Source organism: Gymnodraco acuticeps, unplaced genomic scaffold (genome assembly GCF_902827175.1).
Source record: "Gymnodraco acuticeps unplaced genomic scaffold, fGymAcu1.1, whole genome shotgun sequence".
NCBI lineage: Eukaryota > Metazoa > Chordata > Actinopteri > Perciformes > Bathydraconidae > Gymnodraco > Gymnodraco acuticeps.
In genome coordinates this window covers 62,195-81,704 of record NW_022989748.1, presented here as the reverse complement: position 1 = coordinate 81,704, position 19,510 = coordinate 62,195, and the positions used below count along the sequence as shown (strand labels likewise).

At 41.8% G+C, this 19,510-nt stretch overlaps 1 protein-coding gene and 4 non-coding genes across 5 annotated transcripts in view; 4 read left to right on the top strand and 1 right to left on the bottom strand.

Moving 5' to 3' along the window:
- Positions 1 to 17,543, bottom strand: part of m1ap (meiosis 1 associated protein) — a 54,288-nt gene extending 36,745 nt beyond the window's left edge. The window contains exons 1-3 of the mRNA XM_034240229.1: positions 17,280 to 17,543; positions 16,994 to 17,191; positions 1,224 to 1,395 (exon numbers count right to left, since the gene is read on the bottom strand). Of these exons, the coding sequence (XP_034096120.1) occupies positions 1,224 to 1,395; positions 16,994 to 17,191; positions 17,280 to 17,543 (634 nt within the window). The remainder of the gene's footprint in view (positions 1 to 1,223; positions 1,396 to 16,993; positions 17,192 to 17,279) is intronic.
- On the top strand, positions 12,169 to 12,240 carry trnaa-cgc. The gene has a single exon. It is a non-coding gene; the product is annotated as a tRNA-Ala (tRNA).
- Positions 12,934 to 13,005, top strand: trnaa-ugc. Its single transcript has one exon. It is a non-coding gene; the product is annotated as a tRNA-Ala (tRNA).
- trnaa-cgc lies at positions 15,653 to 15,724 on the top strand. The gene has a single exon. It is a non-coding gene; the product is annotated as a tRNA-Ala (tRNA).
- trnaa-cgc lies at positions 16,720 to 16,796 on the top strand. The gene is given in 2 exon segments: positions 16,720 to 16,755; positions 16,761 to 16,796. It is a non-coding gene; the product is annotated as a tRNA-Ala (tRNA).
- Positions 17,544 to 19,510: the final 1,967 nt, after the last annotated feature.

Sequence of the window (19,510 nt, the reverse complement as noted above, 5' to 3'; positions counted from 1 at the left end):
CTGTAGAGAACGGAGGCATTTTGCTGCTAACTAGCTTAAGCTAAATAGCATGCAGTACCAGGCTTTAGCTGTTGCTAGGCCACGCTACTGTAAGACTGAGGTCGTCGTAAAAATATTGAAATATGGCTGAAACCCTCCGTCTATTTACGAAGAATAACTGTCCCAGTTATAGGTTAATGTCCAGGAGCCGCTGCTCGAAGTTTTCAGAAAAGAAAAATAGAAAAACAGCATAAAAAAGTAAGCAGAGGCAAGAGCAAGCAGAAAAGCGTCAAAGAAAAGTGAAATAGAGTAGCTGCAGAAGAAATAAATACAGATTGTTTTCCTACTACCCAGAATAAACACACCCAATTGATGTTGAAATCAAGCCAGAGGGTCCTTAACAAACGTCCTGAGAACTACAATTATCTAGTAAAACTACATTAAAAACTGGATACTATCTGCTTTTAACACAAATGTGTCCTAATGTACTTTATGTCACTCACAAATGGCATCCCATTCACTATAACAGCAGATCTATTTAACAAAAACAACATCCAAACAAGTTTAGTGTAGAGAACAGGGTCACATCTACGGTATTTCACTTTAAATTTGAGTCAAAAATAACCACGAGGAGGTGAAGACAAACAAGGCGGGATTACATAACTGACATAACTGTGCCAGGTGAGATAAAGCTCACAGCCTCATTAATACCCAGACACTTCTGAGAAAAGCAAAGTTGTTGTTAGTTCAGTGTTTATCACCGTGGAATGAATACTTCAGATGGTACTTCAGATGGTGCATTAATATATGTTCTCCACAGACTCCACTACCCTCTCTTACACTTGCTCTCATTTTCCTCTCCTTCCTCCCCCCTGCATGTTTTTCTCTCGCTTTCTATTTCTCTCAGTCTCCTCTTTCCCTCCCCTTCATTTCCATCCAAATACTCCCTGCACTCTCCACTTATTCAGACCTCACCACTTGAACCTTCGTGTAATTACAAAGAGTGGCATATCATTATGGAGTTTCTGAGAGGATTGGGAAATGTTTCGATTGAAAACAACTTCTATAATTTGTGAAATGTGTCCCGAGTGTTGACAGCAGATATGTAACTAACGGTAAAACATGCAGTGTGATAAATGGGGCACCGCTACACAAGTCTAGTGAAGATGAATAAGAAAGAGCAGGGGGAGAGTATGTGGAAGGTGAGGGGGGAGACAAAGGAAAGTGTGTGTGTCAATCTCTACCTTCAGTGTCAGTGTGTGTGTCTTCAGGTGAGGGGTTGTCCTGGCCCCATTCTGCCGCACTGTAGATCTGAACCACCAGGAGCCGCTTCAGTGACACCAGGTCGGCGTCTTTGAGCCCCTTTTCCAGCTGACGAACAACACCCCTCCCTGGCTGGCTGGTCACCACGGTCACCTGTCAATATAGCAGAGAGTAATGCAAAAAAGCCCTCAGCAAATCTAAAATACAAATGATTTAACTCAAATGAGAACAGTTAAATTCCATTATATCTAACATTTCGGCATTATATGTTCAAAAAAGGACTACACTAAGTTTAATATTTTGTTAAGTTCTGTTCCAATTGCTACCACACATTATACTGTAAGTGTTCCCAACAATGTTCAAACCCAAAGAAAGGGGATTCAAAGTAATGCATTTAATTTGGTCTCCTGTAATGGCAGTGTATATCAGCATTGTAGTTTTCTGCCAAAAAGTGTTCATATATGACTTTTTAGTAAGTTTAAGGCCACATTTTTACACGCTTTTTTTAGATTTGACCGGATGAAGGATTTTAGTAATCAAAGGCCTGAATACCTGAATTTATCAGGAAAAAAAGACGTCTCGCTTCAGATTAAAGAGGAGAGTTAACACTGTTGCTCCTTATTAACTACAATAAAAAACCTCAAAGCATTTACCATTTTAATATTATCAAGCCACATTCCTCCCCACAACTCCTTCCTAAACTCCCACTTCAGAATTGTTACAGCTGGCGTTATGAAAGATGGACTTTGTGTTTGAAGTTGTCATATGTTCATAAGAACAAGCCACAACATCACCACAGCAAAGCATTCTTTGGGACTAACTGTTGAGTTTCTTTTGTACTTGTAGAGACGTGACATACAGTTAATTACTGTTACTAAATTAAACACATGATGTAAGCACCGCTGTCAAAGTCTCAGTTAAGCAAACTCCCTCTAACTGAAAAGTGGCACACTATATGTTAAAACACAACTTTAACTGCCATCTTAACATATGATCTGAAATGTTAATGTTTTCTGTGACTGAGCTATTATTATCTCACGGTCATGGCGCCGGGAATAAACAAAACTTCTGGTGATGCTGTACATTTTCTAGTTATCCAAATAATTTTCATAATGAATATTTCTGCTGTAAGAGCATATTTAAATAGGCACTCAGTATGTCTAATGACGGAAAGAGATGATATTAGTTTCCTGTTGCATTTACATGTCTAATGGGGGGGAAACCGATAAACTAATGTCCCTACTTCCTAAATCCCATTAACAGTAAATGATGATTATAATGGGATTATTGATGGGTTCTGCTCCCGCTTCCTGCTGTTTGGCCAAAAGCAGAATCTGCTGCTGACATCCACACACATATGAAGGCTTAAAACTTATGTATGAATCAGGACATGTATTGAGTAAGTGGATCAGCAACACACACACACACGCGCGCACACGCACACACACACACACACACACACACACACACACACACACACACACACACACACACACACACACACACACACACACACACACACACACACACACACACACACACACACACACACACACACACACACACACACACACACACACACACACACACACACACACACACAGAGCCCTGTCTCTGCTTAGTGTCTCCCTCTGTCTCCTAATGGTGCTATTCATATCTGCTGCTGTCGGAAACAGTGGCTCTTAAATGTAATCATCTGTCCAGAGCTTCCTAATAAAGCTGGTCGGATTTGAGGAATCCTTGTCAACAACCCAGCGCCTTGTACCCAGAGGACATGTTGAAAATTAAAAAAGAAAGACTGACATCAGTTTGCTGCCCATATGACCAACATTTAAATGTAACAAATGGGCAGTCTTTTATTTTTGCCGATATTCCTTCACCCCTAAACTTTTCTGACATGTGTTATTTTGTGGTTGTGTCTAATGTTGTTAGCCTGGAACAAGTTCATAGCTGCATTTGAAGGACATAACATAAATAGGAATTACTATTGAGCACACAGTCAGGTATCGTCTTCATGCTGGGAATACTCAGAAACACGGCCTTTTGATACAAAGACAAAAGATCTGGGAGATTTTGGACTGGTTTGCTTCAATTTGTCTTTCCATTTCATATTTTTGTCGTGTGCTGGGAGCGGAGGAGGATTGTCACGGAGGAGGGCCCGTGTTCTGCTGGATCGGAGGCCTGCTCTGGTGCCATCCACCTGTCTTGGTTCCGGTGTGAAGGCCTGCTCCTGCCTGTTTCTGCTTCTACGGGTGCGAAGGCCTGATCTGAGATACTGCGGAGAAACCTGGAGAGTTGCTACGCTGCTGCCTCCCTGCCTGGTTCTTGCTGCTGTCCTGGCGTGGTTCTTGCTCCGGGAACAGCGTGGATACTGTTGTGCTGGACTGGGAGAATGGCGGGTGTCGTGTTTCTGCTGTGCCTTTTCTTGGCTGTGCTGGACAAGGAGAAGATCGCTAGTTATCCTGAAAAATCTACTGGATTCGGGTCTGTTCTGCCGCCCGCAGTGGACATCCCCTGTACAGTTTCGGAGGTGTTGCACAAACAATTGCTGGTTGCACTGTCGCGGACATTCATTTCGGAAAACGTTTGTCTTTCTCACATGCCTGCCACGATGGTCCTTCAGAATTGTTTTTTAAACTCTAATCTCACTTTCGCGAAGTTTGCTGGTGAACAGCTGACAATGTATGTGTGTTGATTAAGAGGAAAAGGTGCTTGGTATTTTTATTGTTGTTACTATCAGGAAATGTACAGCCAAATCCAGGTCCACCTAGCAGTATTAGTCAAATAGCTACTCCTGCTGATTTTATATCTAGATCTGGGCTAGGTTTAATTCATTTAAATGTGCGTAGTCTGTTACCTAAATTAGATTTTGGGCGAGTTCGACTGATGCTGATGTCATTGTCTTATCAGAAACGTGGCTAGATAAATCCATTTTGGCCTCTGACATTTACATAAATGGTTACAGTGTATATCGTACTGACCGGCCTAAAAAAGGTGGTGGCGTTGCCATTTATGTGAAAAATAAGTTTTGTGTAACTAATATGGTTTCCAAATCTGTTAGTAAACAGCTAGAATTTTTAGCCGTGAATATTGAGGTAACAAAGGGTCAACAGGTCATGGTGGTGGGCTGCTACAGGGCCCCCTCAGCTGTCAAGGACTCTTTATCGTCATTGGCAAAACTGTTATCACAACTTTCCTACAAGGAAATAGTGCTGCTTGGTGATTTTAATTGGGACTGGTTAACTTCTGTGTCAGAGGATTTTAAAAACCTTTGTATCTCTTTGAATTTTACCCAGATTATAGATAGACAGTCCTACTCGCCCAAATATTAAGTCCCCAAATAAATCCTCCTTAATTGATCTAATTTTAACAAATGTTCCGCATAAATACTCATCTGTGGGAGTATTTGCTAATGATGTGAGTGACCACTGTGTTGTAGCCACAATTAGGGACACTAAGGTCCAAAAGGTTAAACCACGTATCATCACAAAGAGAGACAAAAAACACTTTGTGGAGCAGGGTTTTTTACATGATCTGTTTGATTCTGATTGGGGTAAAATCAATCTGTGTGCTGATGTAGAAACTGCATGGTCTTATTTTTATCTTGGTTTTATGAAAATTATAGATAGACATGCACCTCTGCGTAAATTTAGAGTAAAGGGACGAAACAATCCCTGGTTTTCTGCTAAACTGTCCAGTCTACTTCATGAGAGAAATAATGCTTGGGCTAAGGCTAGGAAATCAGGCTCAGAGGTAGAATGGCTACGTTTTAGGCAGCTAAGGAATAGCTTCACTTCAAATAAAAAGTGCTAAATCAAAGTACTATTTGTCAGTTACCACAGAAAACCTGAATAATCCTAGGACATTTTGGAAAGCCATAAAATCGATTTCCACTGGTGATATCCCAAATGAGCTACCTCCGTGCCTCACCACAACATCTGGCATTATATCAGACAGGGCTACTATGCTAAATTTCTTTAATAAGCATTTTGTGTCTTGTGGCTCTCTGTTTGATTCTATCACTGACTGTACTTCTGCTTCTGTGAACGCTCCAATCCTTGACTCTGAACAATGTGGTCTGGAAAACCCTTTCAGTTTTACTCCTTTAACTATTGGTATTGTTCATGAAGCATTATCCAAGTTAGATCCTAGGAAACCGGCTGGCCCGGACAACTTAGAACCTTTCTTTTTAAAGATAGCTGCAGATTTTATTGCTCCACCTCTTACTTCTCTTTTTAACCTCTCCCTCAGCACAAATACAATTCCAAAAGTATGGAAGTCTGCTTATGTTTTGCCTTTACTGAAAGGAGGGGAGGCAACTATTTTAAATAACTATAGGCCAATCTCCAAATTGTCAGTTCTGGCTAAGGTGCTCAAACGACTTGTGAGTGAACAAGTAAAGGAGTTTTTATGTATACATGATATCCTGTCTAGACATCAGTCAGGATTCAGAAAGAGACACAGCACCATCACTGCGACAATGAAAGTGGTAAATGACATTACTGGTATTTTAGACAATAAGCAGAGTTGTGCAGCTCTGTTTATTGACCTTTCCAAAGCGTTTGACACCATTGATCATCGCATTTTAAAGCAGAGGCTACTCAGTATTGGCATATCCAGCCATGCAGTGGGGTGGTTTGTGAACTACCTCTCTGAAAGGTCCCAATGTGTTCATTTTGATGGACTGTCTTCTGAGTGGTTAAACATTTCTAATGGTGTAACACAAGGTTCTGTTTTAGGACCACTTTTATTCTCCATATATATTAACAGCGTAGGTGATAATGTGGATGAAGCTACTTTACATTTTTATGCGGATGATACTGTGATATATTGTGCAGGTCCCTCCATTGGCTGTTGTTAAATTACAGGCTGTTTTTAACACTATTCAGACTCAGCTCTCTGAATTAAAGCTTCTTTTAAATGTGGATAAAACCAAGGTAATGCTCTTTTCAAAAGCAAAAAAGACACCAGAGCAGGGGTGCACATAACTTTTTTGCCCTGGTTCTCAAAGGAGCACCTGGAGATGTTGCTTGGTGCTCATCCTTAAAATGAAATAAACCGTAACTTTTGAGGGGGTCTTGACTTTATTTGCCAGACACACGGCACTGAACACACATGCAGAGGTGAACACTGAACACACATGCAGAGGTGAACACAGAACACACATGCAGAGGTGAACACAAGACAACATTAGCACGACCAGTAACCCTACAAGCTGTCATCACTACCCTCCTGACTGTTCTCCTCACTGTCTTCCTCTCTGTCAGACATGGTAGCTGATGATGTAGGCCTACTACTTTCTCTCTGGTTGAGTCTGCGATTAGCTGCTTGCATCCACAAGTCACAGCTGGTTTTGGGTCGAAAGTCTCTGTTGTCATCTTAGACAAGTGGATGTAATCAAATAAGTATGTGAACATAACCAATAACCTACCATAGCCAATAACAAATGAATGTAACTTATTTTATTTGTGTTGTTCATTCATATCTTATTTTACCTTAACATTTATTTATTTATGCATTTTTTTTATCTCTCCAGTTTTAAAGGATATTTTTGGTTACTGTCCTATAGTATACATTGGAATGATTTAAAACCTGTTCATCCCAATAATTATAAAGGAGTGCCTTGGAAATATGTGTTTACATACATTCATGCCCGGCGCCGTGGGAGGGCCAGGCCCTCCCATTTGACATTCCTGCCCTCCCCCAATAAACACGTTTTTTATTATTAATTAAAAAAAAATATATATATATATTTTATTTTTTTAATTATAAATAAACTGTGAACTTTTATGCTACGATGTATGTGATGTCAGAACAAAACAAAAATCGCAGGCTATGTCAAATAAATGCATGTGTCTGTGATTTGTGATTCGTCCCCATTTAGACCAATCACAGCGTCACACTCTGCCGCCTATTCTGGATTTGTTTATTGTGCATTCTGTAGACTCCCATTTCTGTTTGAATTACAAAATGGACATCAGAAATTGGCTCCAAAGGTCTAAGGATTTATTAAAACGAAATAGCGATGAAAGAACTGCAGCCGATGGTGCTGCTGGCGACCCTGCACCTGCCGTTGCAGCAGCACGCCTTAATGTCACAAGCTTGACCTCGGCAAACCCCGGGGCTGAGTTAGCGATGATCTTGGGGTTAATAAACCCAAGCAGGTGAAGCTGGATCGTTATCCAGGGAGATTGTTTTCAGGAAAGAAGCGCACTTTTGCCGCTGCATGGTACACAACAGACTGGTCTGTTGAAGATTCGTTAAAAGCAGACGCAGCCTTTTGTTTCCCCTGTAGACAGTTTAAAGTGAATACGTCTTCATCTGATACGGCTTTTACTGTCAAAGGTTTTTGCGACTGGAAACACGCATTACAGACTGATAAAGGACTGCTAAGGCATGCCGCATCAAAAGAACACATTTCATGTGAGTGTGTGGAGAGAGAGACAGATACACGATGAAACAAATAAGGAAATTAGTACTTTGATGCAGATCAGCTGGCACGGAGCCGTTATTACGTGTCAGCTGTCGTTTATATTATAGCTTTTTTAGCTGTCAACCTTGCTCGTGATTTACCAGTGTTTGTGCTGCCACGCACACAATGTTTCAAAGTGGTTGCTATGTTGCCCTTTATTTGTTCTGGCGCCGGGTCTGCATACATTGTGACCAAACCGATTGAACTTAGACTAATGCGGCTTTCACACCAGCGCTTTTCCCTTTCTGGCTCCGAGCGGGAGCTTTTCTGGTTCAGCTCCGGTTTCCCTGTGTGTCAGTCTGAATTGACGCTGTTTGGTATCACAACGCTGTTATGAAAGTTTCTCTGGTATAAAATGGGTGATGTTAGCATAGCAACCGAAGCTAAACGGACTACCTGCTATTGCTATCCTATTGTGGCATAAACCGTTTTCTACAGGCACATTTTACCGGCGTATTTTTATTATGATTCTACTTGTGATAGTCGGACACGACAACCTGTGCAGCCCATGTATTGATTCCATCCGATAGCTGCTATAATACAAAACAACACGTCTGCCTCTCTCCACAATGATCAATAACAGTGAACGGATGGTCAAAGTAAGGTACAAATAAACAGAATCACACGAAGCCTGGTTAGTGTTGCCTGACTTTATAAAGTCTGTTTATAAGCACTACTGCTTGTAGGCAGGCATGACAGTCGACCCATGTTCAGGGGAGGAGGGTTTAGTTTCCTGCACGCCTCGACGTAAGAGAGACGTAAGCGACGCCACCTCTTAGCTCCGAAGCTCTTGCCTCTAGACCAGGGGTACTCAAATACAAATCTTAAAGGTCCAAAATAAATGTTTCAATAAGACAAAGGTCCGTTTATTACGGTCATTCAAACTTTTAAACAATTGCAACAAGATTCTTAACACGAGGTTGCAAAAACAAAAATAATCTGTATGCAGCAGTTTTCATTGTTATTGTGTCTGTGCTTGACCCCTCAGAGTCGCAGTGTAAGAGCTGCACAGTTATGAATAAAGGCAGCTGCACCCTCTTTCATTCAGCATTCCCATTATTGCTTTATAAATGTATTCCCCCTTGTGCGTCCACTGAGGTTCGTCAGGCCCAACACATCTTCAACAAACTCCCCCTTTGCCTCATCATAACAACTCACAAACACCAGCAACTGAGCATTGTCAGTGGTGTCAGTGGAAATGCACTGTGCATTTTTTATTCCATCACAAAGCTGATGAATCAAATCACCAGCCAGTATTTATGTTCTTCTGGTTGCTGTGGAATCTGAGAGGGGGATTTGCTTGATTTGACCTGTTATTTCCTCTTTTTGTTTGCCTTCAACATGGTCTCCATCACTTCAGTCATGCATTCTTTTATACTTCAGTTATTATCCAGTGGAAAGTCCTTACCTACTGGCCTAGTTCAATCAAAGTGGTTACTTTTTTTTGGCCTGGCAGTGTAGTTTTACACACCGTCTTATTTGACTTTCTCAGGACTTAAAACAGTTTTTTGGGGGCAGACCCCCTCAAAGAAAACAATATATTTACACACGTAAGGTCATCATCTTAATAGTTTTGTATGCTCATCCGTGAGCAGAGCATCAAGTTGACATGTCTATTACAGCTGAATGCGGCGATTACCATTTTGTTCAGCAAAACGCCTCACAAACGTATTAAGATCAACAGCTTTAGTGCGTTTTGATTCAATGCTGAGTACAGCCAAACTGAGAGTCTCTTCTCTCATTGTAGACCGCAAATAACTCATTCCTTCAGTGCTTGGGTCCGAATGCTTCTCGTTTTGCGCCGTCCAGTTCAAAATGAAATCGCCGCCAATCGTATGTCCACGCTCGCGCCAGGACCGGGGTTACATGACGTGCATCTTGTGCTGCATTCACTTGCACTCGGACATTAGAGACTTTCTCTCATAAATGTCCGATGAGCCACAACTTTTCTTTCAAAACAAAGTTGCCAACTGGGGTGGCAAGGCCTATTTTTAGGGTGTCAGTTGCCACCCCGGTAGGTGAAACTAGGCTACTAGCTACAGTACAGATGGAACTAGATGAGCTGTTAACTCTCGCTCTGAATCTTTTTTTTTTTTAATTCTCGCTCTGACTTAGACAGGTTGAAAGAGACACACACATTTTTCCCAACCGCATTCCGCGAAGACCCGCCCTACTGTGCCTCTGATTCGCAGATTGTTTGGGGAAAAAAAAAAACGCTGACTGGATGCTGAATGTGATTGGACCAAAGCGTTGACACACACAGGTGGAACACAGTGGAACAGTCAGACATGCAGAGCGCTGTTTGCAGTGGACATAGCGGAGAATTTTGACTCGTTGTGAATGCGTTGTGGCGATGTCTCACATATAATACAGAGAGATAATACATATGAAAAGTATAATTTGCTCAGAGTCCGGAGACAGTGGTGGTTCGGTCCGGATCCGGACCGGAGTCCGTAGTTTGAGGATGCCTGCTCTAGACCGACAATTTTTTGGAGCTGGAAGTGAACCCGATTCCGGAGCTAACAGCCGGCGCCGCTGCGGTGTGAACAGGAAAAACCGGCGCTTTTCAGGCTCCAGCTCCGAGCCGGAGCTGAAAAAGCGCTGGTGTGAAAGGGGCATAAGAGTCCTTTACCTCACTGAGCTGGAGTTATCAGTCTGCTGGAGAGGACTCTCCCTCCACATTATTGTAGAAACATCTTCTTCTTATATCCGTTAGAGCAGCTAGCACCAGATTATAATAACAACAGCGCCGGTACCGGGCGGTGCGCCCTTCTCTCTCTCCCTCACTCGCATTTTGGCTGTGAGCTGCGGGCGCCAGATAAGCCAACATCCCCCATTTTCATCACTTACAGTGCCCATCGTACAGGGCAAATGAAACGTGTAACCGGGGTGAAAAGGGTGTTACATTTACTTAATTATGAATATTGTTACATCAAGGCCGAAAATTAGGATGAGCGCCAACGGTCAAAAATGTTTTTTTCCCTCCCAGAACTGCCAGCGCAGCGCCTCCCCAGATCTGGCGCCCTAGGCGAACATCTAGCCAGCGCTACGGGCCGGCCCTGAGTTCATATGCAACTCGCAAATATCTCTCTCTCTTCTCTCTCTCCCTCTCAATGTTGGTACGCAAATGCGCCTTTTTTCAAATGACCCGGTGCTCTTTTTTTGGCGGAGGTGCGCATGCGCACCTGCGCACCAGTTATGTGCAGCCCTGCACCAGAGCCTATTTTAGATATTGTAACTACGCAAGGAACAAAACTTGAAGTTGTTGCCTGTTACAAATACCTTGGTATCTGGCTTGATGATTGTCTCTCTTTTAAACTTCATGTCAATAACCTGCTTAAAAAACTGAGGGTTAGACTAGGGTTCTTTTTCAGAAACAAGTCCTGTTTCTCGCTTGAGGCCAGGAAAAGGCTAGTCACTGTGACCTTTTTACCTGTGCTGGACTATGGTGATTTGTTGTATATGAATGCACCTGCCAATTACCTGAGCAAGTTAGATGCTGCGTATCACAGCGCTCTGAGATTTGTCACAAATTGTAAAGCGCTTACACATCACTGTACACTGTATACCAAGGCAGGTTTACCATCACTCTCTGTACGGAGGCTCAGTCACTGGTACACTTTTATTTATAAAGCTATGTTGGGCAAACTCCCATATTACATCTGTTCTCTGGTAAAGCAGAAAGTTGCGGGCAGCTATTGTCTGAGATCGCAGGATGTGGTCTTGTTAGATGTGCCAAGAGTGAGGACTGTCTTAGGTATGACGGCTTTTATGTGCGCAGCTCCACTTGCTTGGAACAGCCTACAGTCCAAATTGAAATTGAGCAATTTTATTTCTCTGAATGTTTTTAAGGCACGTCTGCACGAGATGCTTTCTGACACTATGGGTGTTTGTAAGTGTTGGTGAATATGTAAATATGATGTCCTCTATTGTTTGTTTTTATGTTGTTTTTATGTTTCATGTGGAACTAAATTGATGCAGGTCTCCCTTGTAAAAGATATCCATGATCTCAAGGGACCTATCTGTCTAAATAAAGGTTTGAAATGAAATGAAATGAAAAGTGCTGTATCAAAGTGACAGCTATGGGCTTTAATTTATGTCAACATTCTGTCCACTTTGATCATAAAGAAGTGGTGTACAAAATGAGGGGAAACAAATAAGATGAGGGAACAATGTTATCATAGACTGTACAAGACAACAACTCTTAATGATTTAATGCTACTTCACCACACCAACAAACTCATTTCCCCTACATTAGCATTAAGCTCAAGGATTAAATATCATAGGGGTCTGTTCAGTCAGTGCTGGTCTGAAGTGGGGAAAATCCTTCATAATAAATCTGTACAGAAAATAAATATATGTCGTAGAATTTACTTCCTGTAAAAAGCTGTGCAAAACTCAAAGGTTTGTTTGGTGTTAGATTGTTGCTTGTGTTTTTTCTTATTATATACAGAGGGGATGTAGCTCAGTGGTAGAGCGCATGCTTCGCATGTATGAGGTCCTGGGTTCAATCCCCAGCATCTCCACTTCTTGTAAAAGATAGTAGAAGCAACAATTGTTGTATCAACATAACAGGATTTCTACTTAACCTCGAGTGGCGCCAAATGCTGGGCATTTAACATGCATTTAACATGCATTTAAACAGTCCTTCGGCGCCACTCGATGACGTAGTATACTTGAAATAGTTGCTCTGCAGCAGGTATACTCGACATTGGGTGCGTTTCACTTCGGTTAAATGAATTCCTTGCGTCCCTCACTTGCGTCGTTTCCCCTGCGACTAGTCCCTCCCACCAGGGAAGCATGGAGAGATGCAAGGAAACCACGAGAAGCAGGGAAATGAGTTTTAAGAGCAATGGGACGTCCTTTCCTCCGGTATCACTCAGTGGTAGAGTGCATGCTTCGCATGTATGAGGTCCTGGGTTCAATCCCCAGCATCTCCACTTCTTGTAAATAACATAAGAAACAACAAATCACGTCTCAACATACAAGGCTTTTCTACGAGCACTTCAGACAAAAAACAAGATAGCGAGTCTGACATGTTGTGACAGTTACCTAACAGCATAACTGTCTCCATGCTTGTTAGCACTGTCTATCAATGTTTCCTTAACCTCCTCTGTCATATAGTGCCCTACTGGGAAGTTGCATGTAAAACATGCATCTTGTCTAAACGTATTGGTGACTTGTATCATTTATAGTTGATGGGATTGCTGGTATTAAGAGGGGATGTAGCTCAGTGGTAGAGCGCATGCTTTGCATGTATGAGGTCCTGGGTTCAATCCCCAGCATCTCCAGGCCGGACTTTAAAATAGTTTAGGTTATAAAATAATTCCTGTATTTCCTGTGATATATGGAAACAAGCTGTTTATAAAACATATAGAACATTCCTGAGTGTCATACTAGCTGTCAAGCAAATACTGTTTTAACAATTGGGTTGTATTCATTAAAAATATATTTCACACACAGTGTGTTTGAGCTGCTTTGATTAGCCAAACAGAACACAACACTTCAAGGTAATCTCTACATTGTAACCTCTAGTAGCCCTATGTAAACAAAGGCATTTGCCAACAAAGGCACTGAAATAGGATTACTGCATGTTAGAAAACATCTGATATGCTTGTGCTTGTATAAAACACACACAGAGATTCTTTAGACCAGAGGCCTGTACTACGAAGCTGGTTCAACCTAACCTGGATATGTTTGAGTTAGCCGGTTGGCCTAATCCAAAACATACGCGCTCTCGCTAAACTGTCCTACGACGCTGGTTATCAAGTGAATCGCTCAAGCCAGCCGTGTCCTATCTAGTTAGGTGCGCGTTCACATGAAAGGGCTGGTATCTGGAGCATTCGACCAATCACAAACATGGAGAAGCGTACTGACAGCGCAGCGTCATACTTCCTGAATGAAAAGTCAACTTTAATACTAGTCAAAAATGAAGAAGTTAAACTTTAAACATCCATGACTTAAACACTTTATCCAGGATCAAAGCCACATAGTCTGTACCTGCAAGGTGAATACAGCTGGTAACAGAACAAGTGTTTGAATGCGTACATTAACAGGTTTATGATATCACTGCCCCGTCTAAGACACGATCTGACTTTAATTACATTTGTCTCGAATGTTTCGTCAACTTAATGTGTTGCTTAAAATAATACTTCTGCATACAGTAGGCTATGTGACACTGTGAGTGTTGCACGGCCAGATACGGCTCAGCTGACTCAGATAAGAAAATATGATACATTATGAAGTGATATGCCGCGGACTGTACTTAATGTTACTCTGATCCGGTTACTTATGTTGTGGCATATATTTAAGTAAGCTTTCTTAACGCTAATGTTATAATAGTCAGATTGCTCTGAAGATGGGAGGTGATATTCTATTAATGTTCACGTTCACACAGTCGGTGATTTTTGCCGGCCGTCTTTCCTGCGACGGCAGTTTTTCTGTATTTCCTTTCTCCTGTAATATGACTTGATCGCTTTAAACTCCGCACACTGAGCTCTGATTGGTCAGCAGGCAGTGCTTTCACTGAGTTGCGCTCTTAGCTTGCAACCTAACCTGGGGCCTATACTACGAAGCTGGTTAAACCTAACCTGGATATGTTTGAGTTAGCCGGTTGGCCTAATCCAAAACATACGCGCTCTCGCTAAGCTGTACTACGACGCTGGTTATCAAGTGGATCGCTCAAGCCAGCCGTTTCCTATCTAGTTAGGTGCGCGTTCACATGAAAGGGGTGGTATCTGGAGCATTCGACCAATCACAAACATGGAGAAGCGTACTGAGAGCGCAGCGTCATACTTCCTGAATGTAAAGTCAACTTTAATACTAGTCAAAAATGAAGAAGTTAAACTTTAAACATCCATGACTTAAACACTTTATCCAGGATAAAAGCCACATAGTCTGTACCTGCAAGGTGAATACAGCTGGCAAAAGAAAAAGTGTTTGAATGCGTACATTAACAGGTTTATGATATCACTGCCCCGTCTAAAACACCATCTGACTTTAATTACATTTGTCTCGAGTGTTTCGTCAATTTAATGTGTTGCTTAAAATAATACTTCTGCATACAGTATGTGACACTGTGAGTGTTGCACGGCCAGATACGGCTCAGCTGACTCAGATAAGGAGATATATGATACATTATGAAGTGATATGCCGCGGACTGTACTTAATGTTACTCTGATCCGGTTACTTATGTTGTGGCATATATTTAAGTAAGCTTTCTTAACGCTAATGTTATAATAGTCAGATTGCTCTGAAGATGGGAGGTGATATTCTATTAATGTTCACGTTCACACAGTCGGTGATTTTTGCCGGTGTTGCAGTATAACGTGAGTCATGACAACTGGCGACATTCTATTATTTTCGTCAGTGTGATCACGTCAGTGACGATCACCGGATCGCCAGTTGTCATGACTCACGTTATACTGCAACACCGGCCGTCTTTCCTGCGACGGCAGCTTTTCTGTATTTCCTTTCTCCTGTAATATGACTTGATCGCTTTAAACTCCGCACACTGAGCTCTGATTGGTCAGCAGGCAGTGCTTTCACTGAGTTGAGCTCTTAGCCTGTAACCTAACCTGGTCCCGACCAGGTTAGCCGCTAAGCATAAGTTACCATGGAGATCTAGCCTGCTAAAAAGAGAACCAGCTTCGTAGGACCGGAAAGCCGGAGTTTTCCCTGAATTTAGCCGGCTAAGCAAAAATCCTGCTTCGTAGTATACCCCCCAGCTGTGACCTTGCCGAACAGAAGACAACACAACAATAGCACCTCCACTTCTTGCTGCATAGAGTTCAGAAGACACAGTAGTTACTTGCAACTAACTAGAAAATGGCACAACCTTCCCTCCCATCAAAGAATATTTGAATCTTTCCAACTCCCTAACAGTTAACATAGGGACTCAGCGCAACTTTTCTTCTAAACATTGACACCTATTTGCATGGGGATGTAGCTCAGTGGTAGAGTGCATGCTTCGCATGTATGAGGTCCTGGGTTCAATCCCCAGCATCTCTACTTCTTGTAAAAGACACATGAAACAACAGATGTTGTATCAATATAGCAGGGGCCTATACTACGAAGCTGGTTCAACTTAACCTGGATATGTTTGAGTTAGCCGGTTAGCCTAATCCAAAACATACGCGCTCTCGCTAAGCTGTACTACGACGCTGGTTATCAAGTGGATCGCTCAAGCAAGCCGTTTCCTATCTAGTTAGGTGCGCGTTCACATGAAAGGGGTGGTATTTGGAGCATTCGACCAATCACAAACATGGACAAGCGTACTGACAGCGCAGCGCGTCATACTTCCTGAATGAAAAGTGAACTTTAATACTAGTCAAATATGAAGACATTAAACTTTAAACATCCATGACTTAAACACTTTATCCAGGATCAAAGCCACATAGCTGCACCTGCAAGGTGAATACAGCTGGTAAAAGAAAAAGTGTTTGAATGCGTACATTAACAGGTTTATGATATCACTGCCCCGTCCAAGACACGAGTGGATCTGACTTTAAATACATTTGACTTCGAACGAGTTGATAGCCAGCGTTGTAGGACAGTTTAGCGAGAGCGGCTTTGTTTTGGATTAAGTCAACCGGATAACTCAAAACATATCCAGGATAGGTTGAACTAGATTCGTAGTATACCCCCCAGGTTAGCCGCTAAGCATAAGTTACCATGGAGATCTAGCCTGCTAAAAAGAGAACCAGCTTCGTAGGAGTTTTCCCTGAATTTAGCCGGCTAAGCGAAAATCCTGCTTCGTAGTATACCCCCCAGGATTTCTGCTTGACCTCCTTTGTCAAACAACACCCCCACAGGCAAGATATTTGCCAACATATGTCTTGTGCTGTTGTATTTGCTGTAAAAGTGTCTCTATTGTAGGCTATTTTTATTATATGTACAGCACTTTGGCTCGACCAAAAATCGTTTATAAATGTGCTATATAAATAAAACTTGATTTGATTTGTGTTTACTTGCAGATGCCACTCGTAACATAAAAGTTGAAATAAGGAGGGGTAGCTCAGTGGTAGAGCGCATGCTTCGCATGTACAGGATGAGGTCCTGAGTTCAATCCCCAGCATCTCCACACATTGAGGCCAGAATGAACATAGCTCAGGTGAATGAGAATTGCTCAGTACTGTACTCAACAACAGTTTCTAAGCCGATTTAGCTTTTGTTTTTAAAAGCATTATAGCGGTTGTTTAGCTTACTTTTTTCACAGTGTGTGATTCAGAATTAAGAAATAGTTTTCTTGTTGTGATGGTTGTGCATGAAGAGGGTCACCTCCACAGATATGTTGTTGCTGGCCTGGATGCCAGTGCCGGTGTGTCTGATGTACTGCTTGAACTGCTGCAGACTGTCCAGCACCGCCCGACGCAGAAGCTCTCCTCCTCTGGCTGCTCCTCTGACGCATCCTTCACCTGGAATAGACCTCAGCTCCTCCACACAGGAACGCAGCCTGGCCAGGTTACCACGGACCTGCTACAGATACAGAGGGAAGAAGACAAAGGAATAAAAGTGTGACATAAAGTGAAAGCAGCATAAAACACGTAACTTTGATCTATCTTACCACAAACGGGAGAAGACATTCCTGCTGCCTGCTGATGGCGTACAGGCTGAGCAGCGGTATCCTGCAGGGGCCGTCCAGACTGCATGCCAGGGACAGGAAGTTCTCCAGAGCATCACAGAGCACCATGCAGGTCTCTGACCATGAGGGGGGCAGTGCCTCCACGATCAGGATCCTGGCTGGTTGCCGCGTAAATGAGGAGGACCAGTAAACCGAGTTACCAGAGTTGGAGGAGACCACAGGTCTCTTTCTGTTGTCCATTGACATCTGAAAGTACAGCATACAACAGCGGTCAATAACATAATAAACAGCAGATAACTTTTTTTCATTCGATTTGCATATAATTAAAATGTCCTGTATCAACATACACTGTAGTCAACATTATAGCACATTAGCTGTAGTTATTATCATGAGCAGTAAGCCCCTCTGTAAATAGAACACGAATAAATAGGATATGATAAAGATGGAAATTATGTAAGAATCTAGGTTAGAAATGGTTGTGTTTTCACATAACCCAGGGGCTTTTCCTGACTTCTGAAGAGGTATATGTAACAACTCAATTAGGTTTTGTGCACTAATGACTAAAATAGTGAAAATGAGACTTTCAAAATCTGTTTTGGCCAGAAAGTTGTAATGGAACTTTGCCTAATCCAAAAGTCAATAGATGCTTTTCCCCCTGAGATTCACAAGCGTCATCAGATGGAAGTCCCACTGTTATAACGCAAGAATCAGTCAGCAGGGGGGATGTGGCCAGAAGGACAGGAAGGGGAAAACCCCTCACGCCTAAGAGTCAATCAAGCTGTCATTATGAATGTATGTCTGTGTGAATCTGTCTTTGATCATCATCATCCTTACTGAAGGGAAAACCCTAATTTACCAACTGCCATTCTGACACACATCAGTACAATTAGTCATTTAGTTTCCACACCTCAGCGGGCGAGAACACACAGGAACATCTATGGGTTTTGACATATTGGTTAGGTAAAATATGTGATTTGAAGATGATATTGATCTTAATGCTATGAAATCAACTTTGATTAATAGACTGACACCTTAGTGGTCAGTCCTAGACACTACTATCTTGAAGCATAATGCCTCAGAGATTAATTGAACACCTAATTTATTTGTGTAATTATTCTAAACTCAACTGCTTTACAAAAGGGGAGCTTCTTCACATAAGCAACATTTTTAATCAACCTGTTTCCAAGGTTTTCTTATGAACATCATTTCAAAGGATTTAAAAGGGCATATTTTGTTTACAAGTTCCCTTTCATATTTGAGTGAAGAATTCATTTAAAGAGGATGGGATGTTTCTACTTTCTGTCATCATGTTGCTCTTCATCAGCCACTGGGCCTGCCTCACATCATTCGCCTGTCAGGGTTTAAACACATCACACCCAAACAGTCATACCCTCCTGCTCATGCCCATAATCTGTGAGCAAGAACAAGACTGACACACGAAGCCAGATTTGAACTCCAAATATAAGCGTAAAAGAACATGTCTTGTTGAAAACACCTGAAGATTCTGACTGCGTTTATTTATTGACAGAACCAATCCCTTCCGATCAAAAGCCAAGTGCTGTTTATCACCCCACCCAAGCTATAAAATCAAATGTCCTGAACCCTGGATATCTTCACAGGAAGGGGGCTAATTTACCGGTAAAAATGGGTATATTCTGTAAAAGTCAGGAAGACGTTTGATCTTGGGCCTTTCTCATCTTTTTCTGACTCACTTCTTCTCTTTTCCTCACCCCCCAGATCACACATATTTCCTCTTCACACCTTTGATTTTATATAACCTTTTAGCCCACTTTAAACATAGATAAAATAAATCAGATTCAGTCCAGTACCTTAATAATATAGCTTCTGTTTGCAACATCTGTATTGAATTGGTGTCTGTTCAACTGCATTTCTATGACCATGAGACTTATCAAAACGTTTTACAGAGTATGATTGTACACTTAAACACTACATCACAGTCATACCATGATTAATCAAATAGACAGGCTTATAACCTTAATTTTACTCTGTATAAAACATCAGGTAGTCCATTTCTACCAAATGAACCTGATTGATTTACAATGTGTATAATGGACCTGGTTGGCTGTGTTTTGTTCAATACAGCCATTATAGGTTTCTACCAAACACTCACACATACTTCATATTTCTTTAATGTGACTGGATTTAAGTGTTAAACAAATAAACAGCAAATGTGTATGCATATGTGTGATTAT